The following is a 9488-nucleotide window of genomic DNA, read 5'->3' on the forward strand; positions in this document are numbered from 1 at the left end:
ATGTATAGCTGACCGATGAAAGGAAAAACCAAGAAGTAAATCACACAACCGGTATATGTATATATAGTTGAAGCTTAATTGCGTGTCCGCTGCCACTTTGAAGGGTAGAGCATAGATGTACACCCGATGAGCATTAATGAAATACAAAACTTACTAGCGTTTCAAAAAGTTTGTTCTTTTGGCTACATTCTATTTATTTCTAATTCTAATTTCAGTTACCTTTGATCAATAGGAAGTGTTATGCTCGATATGGCAGAGTTACTCGAAATTTCTCCATTCCCGGTGGCCTCCAATCCACAAACTTAAAATCAAGAAAGTGTCATGATAGACGAATGGAATGTCATTGTTCAGGGAATCTAATAAATACTGATACAAATGCTTCTGGGTGGATCCCTGTTATTGATCAAGTGCTTCTCATGGGAAGTGTTTTTCTTACACATTTGGCTGGAGGGCTACCTGTTGACAGGTCCTTTACAAACTTTGGAAGGAAAATTTTCATTGATGATATTGCTCCCGAAGAACCAATCTTTTCTGGTAGGTAAGCAAGGTTTCCAGGAAAAAAGATTTATCTAGTGTATTTGGCTTTGCTGAAGATGAATTTAATTTCTTCTGCTACTAGTTTTTATATGAAGGATCGTGTGAGAATAGGAGTTAAGGTGAGAAGTGTAAGAAGAGATTTGGACCCTTGATCACTTTTAATCCCAAAACAATCCATGAATTGTGCTTTAGAAGGAATTGATCTGTTATATCTCATTAGTGTTGATCTAGTGGTTCTCTTCAATCAGGATTGATCCAAGGGTGGAGATCCCTTTTTACCCTTCTCACCATGACTTCCATTCTCACCGGAATCCAACCCCTAGTTTTTGTTGCTCATATATGTTCTATTGTTTGTCTCTCCCTTCTGTAACCCACAGTGCTGCAACGAATGAYAAGGACAGTGAAGTTAACTTAAACTTGTCATGGGATACCGTGAAAGGCAAACTTATTGATTCCATAAGTGCGATTGAACGTGGGGCCAAACTTGACGATGGAAATATGGAAACTGAACAAATTGCGAAGCAACCTTCATGTTTAGCTGCTGTTGCAGAAGGACCCAGGTTCCGATTGCTGTGGGCTTCCTTTCAATGGCTTAAAAATGAGGCAAACRCACTTTCTATTTGTTGATGGTCTCTATAGTTTGTTATTTTCTTTGCCCCCCCCCCTCTGCCCTTTATTCTTTTTCTATTATTCATCCACTTCCCCTTTTGAATACACCATATTATTTTTATGTGCTTGTCCACCTGTAAACTAACGATCACAACTCATTTAACTAGGCTGAATTCTGAAAGCTCAACAAGTCGACCATTTAAGACTTTAAACCTTGGAGTATTCCYTGTTCTTTTTGTAAATATTATTTCATTTTGACTTTACATAGTCCAAGTGATAGTAGTTACAAAATCAACTAAAATGACTTTTAAAATGTCCAAATACTTTGTAGATTTATGTAATTTAAATTCTACTGGCCATGTGATTTGACTATCAAAGTTATGATTTCTGTTGCTCCATTGGCTTGATGGTTGAAGATATTCGTTCAAATTTGTTGCTATTTTGGATGATTTTTGTTTTGTAAGTTAATGTTTTTAGCACCAGCAACCTTTGATGCAATAAAGAATAAACGTCTATCAGTGGCGTGGTGCAATGGGAAATTCTGTATATCTAAGGTGAAAGGTCACTGTTATGAAATTAAAACGCATGCAAAAAGACATATGCATGACAACTGTGTTTTGAGTAATTTACTTGGTAGCATTCATGGTCAGAATATATGTATGTGTGTGTATGTGTATATATATAGGGTCAGGTTCAAGGGAAAACTGCAAAAAAATGAAAAATTGAGGAACACTCTGGTAACCATTCGTCTGGACGGCGTGCACATGTGCATACAAGTAATTTGTAAGCAATTTTCCAGTATGCACATGTGCATAACATGCAGGCGTGCATAAAAACCAAGAAACAACTTTAATTACTTGTATGCACATGTGCATACCGTCTAGATGAATGTATCAGGGTGTTCCTCAATTTTTCAATTTTTTATGGTTTTCCCCTGACCCCCCTCTCTCTCTCTCTCTATATATATATATATATATATATATATATATGAAAATCATGTTGTGCTAGTGGCTCCTTCTAAACACAAAATAACACAAAAAATTCTTAGAAATTCAAATCTGTGCGTGTGTGCATGTAAGCGGAAAAGAGTGTTTGTGTTGCTGCCCATGAATGATTTTCGAGAAGAATCATTATATGCCTATAACTGCAAGTCTGCAACCCCCCTGAATGATAGAAGCCTATGGGTGGCTACCATGAAATTCGYAAGAGCATCACAAGCTTTAAATTAAGCATACCGGTCATCTGTATTGAAGTTTGGTAATTTGCTTGCAGGTGGATAACATCTCCATAAACACTTATACTCCAGATGTGAAAATTTGGCAAAAGGGTTTCTCTGAAATCCTTCAGAGATCTTCACTTTCTGTATGCATTGATTGGCTCAAAGAGGAGCTTTCTTTGAAACACAGAGGATCCATTAAGGTACCTTGGAGTGTCAGTGATAGAATAGGAGATAATCTCAAAGATATTCTGTGAATATTTGATATAATAGAAAATAATCTTGGAGATATTGAATAATGTCCAAGATTATTTCCTAGTCTACCAAGAAAATAAAAGTGTATATGATTTAAACTACTGTATTGAATTTATTTTACATCTTTTCCATCCCTCAGGACCTGCCGTCTCCTTTGCTTGAAAAGTTAGATGGGTATGACTCCGTTTTACAATACATTAAAAAGTCGGGCAAGGAGGAACTCTATACAGAGCTAGTTTACATTCTTAGATTTGGTGCCCTCAGGTATGTTTGTACCAATGTATAGTTCTAGCTCTTCCTAATTCTCCTTTAACTGTGTATTTTTTTGTAAAATCCCACATCGGTTGGGGTGGGGAACAAAGGTTGCMATTATAAGGAACTGAATATCTTCTATATCGGACGCATTTTAAAACCGTGAGTCCAGGTGTTGACAAAGCGGACAATATCATGTAYGGTTAGCCTAGGGTGTTACATTTTGTCTGTGTTAATTTGTTATTGGATGATCATGAGACTTGCCAAAAATCGAAATTCTTGATCCCTGCTAATGGAGGAAGACCTCCTAAGGATAATAGACACAACCACATAGGGCTAAAGAGAGGTAGAGCCAAAAAAGGATCTTTTGCTCCTTTGATAGAGTAAAAGATAATATGGAATGAGTTTGAGTGTTTGACCATCGATTCATTAGTATTCCTAATAAGTTAAAGCTTCTTTTGTAGTCTGTTTTACRTTTAGTTTTAAGAGTAAATTACAGTTTCCTTTCCTAGGGTTTGTTCGAAATTTTGGTTTCCGTCCATGGTCTTCATTTATTACATTTTTCATCATTGTGGTTTGCATTTCATTTCGTTTTTTTSCCCTTGGTATAAACCCCGTTAACTTTCAACCTTATATTCAGGGGATTTTTTTGGTCTTTAACAGTGTTTTATTGTGTTCGTAAGGCGTAGTTTGTGCTCGTGTGAATCCAGTAAGACAATTTATAGATRCCCTCAGAGAGACCTGGATTCCATGCCATGACTTTAAGGGTGCGTTTGGTATCCAGATAGGATGGGACGGGACTGGACAGAACAGCTGTTCAGTTTGGTATAAAATGACCAATTTACCCCTAATAAGTTGTTTATATTATATATATATATATATATATATTTAAGTTATGTAGTTATTAAATTCTAATAAATAAATATTTTTTATAACAAACTATATTATTAGAAACTTTTGTCAAAATGATCAAAATGACACCAAAATAAAAAGTTTTTGTAGTTTCCAATTTTTATTTTATACTTTTTCCATATTATCTTTTTATTTATTAATATTTATAAGTTACATAAATTAACCAAAATATAGAAACCATATAAAAATCATATTTTGAGGACAGTAAAGTAAAGAGCATAAAATAAAATTTAAAGAATGAATAAAATGTAAAGACAAAGGCGCATTTGACGTTTTAGAAAAGAATTAGATTTTATTTTTAGGTTATATTGGTAAAATATAGGTCTGTKCCACCTTGTTCCATGGAGATGAGGTGGAACACGCCTGTTCCACTTTGTTCCACCCTGTTCCACATAAAAAAGAGTCATGCCAAACATGGAACAATGACCCTGTTCTGTCCTGTTCAGTCTACCAAACGCACCCTTAAAGTACTACAATTGGAAAGTTTTCTGTCATTTTGACGGTCTGATATAACGCAGCAAGGCATCASAACCTCTATTGGATGCCTTCTCTACCTTAGAGATGCCACAAGAGTTACAATTTATAAGCAGCCATCAAGAGTTCAAAGACCAAATTCTAGATTCCAGGATATTAAAAAAAACCAGTGGGTAAATAACCRAAGAGAAGCAGTGGTTACACTTTCGACCATCTCTTTTTTCTGGATTATTTCATGTACTTCATTTTGAGGCTAGRTGGTGTTTGGTTTGTTGGAATCCGATGGAATTTGAAGGAACTGGAATGGTCAATTCCATTGACCAAATTCTATACATGTGTTTGGTCCATTCTTTGAGTTTTGGTAAGGAATTCGAATTCCTCATATGGTGGAATGTAAATTCCTTAGGTTTCTAGCATGGAATGTAAATTCCTTAGGTTTCTAGCATGGAATTCCAATTCCTTAGGTTTCTAGCATGGAATTCCAATTCCTTCATCCAATCTTTTAAGAAAAAAGTATTATGCCCTTATATTTACTCCATTCCATCCCACCACGATGGTTGTCACCACCACTGCTATCACCATTTTGCCGCCACCACCATCGTTGCCGCCACCACCACGGCACCACCATTGTTGCTGCCACCACCACCGCTGTTACCACTGTCGCCTTCACCCCACACCACCATCGTCACCACCACTGCCACCATCGTCACCACCACTGCCACCATCATCACCGTCACCACAGTCATCCCACCGCCACTACTACCAGCACCACCGCCGCCGCCACCACTGCCGCCTACACCCCACCACCATTATTATATTAACGAACCAAACAGACGGGTTCAAATTCTTTTAACAGATTCCATTCCARTTCCTGCCAACCAAGCGCCCGGTCAAACCTGAATCTCTGGTTACATTCCATTCCAATTTCTTCAAATTCCAATTCCTTTGACAGACGAAAGATTCCATTTTTTTAATTAAAGTGAGCCCATGAATTTATATTCATTATGTTCCTGTCTTACTGAAGGAATGTTTGTTATCGTGCACAATGTGTCTAAAWCGACACAGGAAGATCCTGAAGCAATTTATTGATGGCCAGCCACAAAAACATATTACGACTTTTATGACATTGCATAATTATCTTGTTATATATGAGTCWCAAAGCTTTAAATGTCTAGTGTTTTCATTTGACCTTTTCTTGATGCTGTATGTATTGACAGCCAGGAATGCTGTTATGACTATAACTTCTTTACTTTACACGGGGTTACTGTGTTGGAAGATATGGTTATCACATTGGCAGAAGGGATTGCAAGCATGTATTTGGAGCTAATTTCGGTAGACAGTGACATTTCAAATGAAATGAACAACCTTGGTTTGAGTTTGTGCACTTTGTCGACCCGGGCGCTTCAGAGATTACGAAATGAGGTTAGATTGYAAAATTTGATTTTTTATATTTAAACGACTCAAGTCACCATAGAGGCTACAACGTTCTGATGCGGATGTTGTTTTTCTAAACCCAAACCAAACATATCTGATGTATCCAGAGACGGACTTAGATTTTTTTTTTCAAAGTGGTGGCACCATTTGACTATAAGAAACAAATATAGGGATATTTTTCACAAAATCATCATTGGTTTGTTGGTTAGTTCATTGGCTTTCATTTGTGAGGTCCTGTGTTTACGTCYTTTATTGCAATTTTTCTCACCAACATAATAGATGTGAAATTAAAAGCTAAAACCTAAGAAAATGACACTAACGGGATTCAAACTCGAGTTTGGCGTGGAAGAAAAGCCTTGCAAACCAACTCTACCATATGTCGTTTCTCTTGGTAGAGTTGGTTTGCAAGGGCTTTCTTCCACGCCAAACCCGGGTTCGAATACCGTTTATGTCGTTTTCCTTAGTTTTTAGTTTATAATTTTAGACTTGTTATGTTTATGAAAAAAATTGCAATAAAAAGACTCGGAACATAGGACCTCACATATGAAAAGCAAAGAACTAACCAATAGACCAATGACGATTTTGTGAAAAATATTCATATTTTGTTTCTTATAGTCAGATGGTGCCACCACTTAAAAAAATTGCATACCTTACAAAAAACAATATCCAACTTGGAAACAGCCTCTCTGCCTCATGGATGGAGGTAATATCTGCTTAATCTTACCCGACGACATTGTTTTTATGTCAACTACAAAAATAATGGTAGTATGGTTAGTTTTGCTTCTCACCTTTCCTTATTTTCTCAAGGGGAAAGTTGCATTAAAATGCAATAAAGTTTGGTTTAGCTCCTATTTAGTGTAATGAATATTTTTTCTCAATCGATGTGACAAAGAAAATTTCCTATTTTGTACCAACTTTGATCGGTAACCTGTTGATCTTGTAACATATGATGATGTGGATACTTGTTTACAAAAAGTTTATGCATGGTATACCGTATACGAGATGTTTATGAAAGGGTTACGGCGAAGTGGACAATTAACTTGACATTTACAACATCAAATGTTAAAAGATCAACAAGTTTTTTTGAAGTATATAATATTTTATATACGGAAAATACTCACACACACTTCTCATCTTTGGTGAGGCTTGAACCCTTCGACCTCCACGGAGGCTAGGCTCTACCGGTAACCTAGATACCATCAGGAAAATTATCCTTTGCTGAATTAGGGCCTGTTTGTTGGCAGCTTAATGAGCTTAATGGAACTCACGTCTTATTCGGTCAGCTATACTTGACTGTTCGGTAGTGGCTCAATGATATAAAAAGTGGCTTATTCAGTAAGCTTCTAGTGGGGAGCTTAATGCAAAAAGACATTTTTCCCAAACCTGTCATTCYCAATAAATAACACGCTCATTCCATTTATGGAAAACCCTTCTAAACAAAAATCTTCCCTATCTATACAGACATATAAATCCACACAAACAACTTTATTCATAAAAGACTTGATGGAAAACCAACCAAACAGCCGGTTACTCGTCAATGCGAGTTAAAATAGGAAATTTGRAACTTTGTTACATTAATTGAGAAAAAAATCGTTTGTTACACTAAATTGGAACCAAGAYAACCTCGYTGCATTTTGATGCATTTTGCCTTYCTTAAGGCATCTATGATATGTGGGAACAAATTGTGAAAACGAAAAAGATTTCCGGATTTTCCATCTTGTATCTTTTACTTGGGGGTCGTTTACCAAACACCTACCCGTGTAAGCGCTTACCAAGTTACATTACTTTATCGGATGAATATGGCAAGGACCAAGAATGTTGCMTGGTAAGAGCGAAGGCAAGTAAGTGAGGGCGACGACTCTTACCACAGTTAGCGCTTACCGGGTAAATTGTTGCATACAATACCTTTTTGGTGGACTAAGATCGTACCCGGTAAGWAAGTGATAGATAGTGTTAAATTTTGCCGGTAAGCATTTACCCGGGTAAATGTTTGGTAAACGGCCCCTTAGAAGTTGCATCCTTTATCTTCAGGTGGCACTGAACCARTGGTTATATCAGAACATGGAGGCAGTTGTATCTATGTACGAGGACCGACTTGACTTACGCATGCTCCAGACTCGAACCATTGTCGAACCTAGCAACGGCAAGGCTGAAAAGTTTGGCTGGTTGAAGAATCTTAACCTGAGAAAGTCTAGACCCGTAACGGCTCCGTTTCGTGCTTTTGTAATCAGCTATGTCTCTATACCTGTCAAGCGAACCAAAGAATTAAGGGCCCTTACGGGATGGTATGTTTTTCTTTCTGTTGCTAATCATGAATATCGTTGCTTCCCGTCGAATTATCTTGTATAACCAGTCCTACCAATATGCACAAGGGTGCATTTGGTACTTGGACAGGAGGAGACAGGACATAAAAGAACAAAAACTTACCAACCCACGTACGACACGACATTATATTGGGACAGACAAGACTTAGTGGGACAAAAATTCACCAAAATAGGTGGAATGAAAAATCAGGGAGATGAATCCAGATTGATAAATTACTAAACTACCTATGTCAAATTAAAACCTTAAAACCTGTCCCATGCTTGGTACAACATTATACTAGGACAGGACCGASTGGGACAAAATTGCATTTTTTTGTCCCACCAAAATAGGTGGAACGAAAAYCAGGGAGATAAGACAAGATTGGTAAATTACTAAACTACCCATGTCAAATTAAAACCCTAAAACCTTCCACAACTCTTTCACCCGACAGAATAAAAACTTATTGTCCCATGCTTGGTGCGACATTATACTAGCATAGGATCGAGTGGGACAAATTGCAACTTTTTTGTCCCACCTAAGTGGGTGGAACAAAAATCAAAGAAGATGTGACAAGATTGATTAATTACTACACTTCCCATGCCAAATTAWAACCCTAAAATCTTCCACAATTYTTTCACTCGACTACCTCACTCTYGCTTTTGTAGTCCCGTGTGCATACCAAACACACCCCAAACGAACAAAAACGGAGCACCGTGGGTGCTTTTGTTACATTGAACACCCGGGTTTGGGTCAAAGTCTTCATTTCTGTTATAGTAGCATMAAAAATTATAAACTGAACGCTACCTAAATAAACAGTATCTTGTTTTTACTTCTAGTAGGTAATGTTCCCSTTCAACAGCTTCGAGAATAAAGCATTCCACATCCGACATTTTTAACCGGTTTTCTSCACTGCAGGAGGTACTACTGTAGTCTATTCCTTGAATCGGCTGATATCATAATGCCATTCATACGAACCCTTTTTGCAAAAATCAGCGATGCTGTCTCGTTCTTTTTGGTTTGCTTGATCGGGCGATCTTTAGGACTCATCTACACCGGGATAAGACAGTCCCTGCGATGGAAGTAAGATGTATGCAGTCCTTTTCTATTCCATTTATTTTCTTGATTTCGTAATTGTGATTTAGATGGTGAACATTACACATGTATCTAAATTATAGAATTCCAATTCTTTAATAATCATTTATGGATCATTTGCCCTATTAGTCTTCAGATTATTTCTAAGCAAACCAAATCAAACGAACTCAATATATCCCATCCTGATGTGTGGGGTTTAGGAGGGGTAAGATGTATGCAAACATGATCTCTACCTCATACCGGCTTAGGAAAAGCATGCTAAAGAGAGAAATGCATATAAGGTAAATTTTGAAAAGCTAGTTACGAGTTAGCAATAATATATTAGTATAGGTAGGTATAAGAAATATATAAAGTCTTCATATTTGAGCAAAAGATTGATTACCAGCAACCCCCAGGCTCCACA

The 9488-nt window shown here is 37.1% G+C and overlaps 1 protein-coding gene across 2 annotated transcripts in view; it reads left to right on the forward strand.

Moving 5' to 3' along the window:
* The window catches only part of LOC112512558, a 10246-nt gene extending 1036 nt beyond the window's left edge, over positions 1-9210 (forward strand). For both annotated transcript variants that reach the window (XM_025118584.1, XM_025118585.1), the window contains exons 3-9: positions 233-538; positions 915-1140; positions 2419-2565; positions 2757-2881; positions 5473-5677; positions 7721-7974; positions 8909-9210. In XM_025118584.1, coding sequence (XP_024974352.1) covers positions 233-538; positions 915-1140; positions 2419-2565; positions 2757-2881; positions 5473-5677; positions 7721-7974; positions 8909-9077 — 1432 coding nt within the window. In that variant the 3' untranslated portion in view covers positions 9078-9210. The remainder of the gene's footprint in view (positions 1-232; positions 539-914; positions 1141-2418; positions 2566-2756; positions 2882-5472; positions 5678-7720; positions 7975-8908) is intronic.
* The last annotated feature ends 278 nt before the right edge of the window (positions 9211-9488 follow it).

Source organism: Cynara cardunculus (genome assembly GCF_001531365.2).
Source record: "Cynara cardunculus var. scolymus isolate 2C chromosome LG 5, CcrdV1, whole genome shotgun sequence".
NCBI classification, from domain to species: domain Eukaryota; kingdom Viridiplantae; phylum Streptophyta; class Magnoliopsida; order Asterales; family Asteraceae; genus Cynara; species Cynara cardunculus.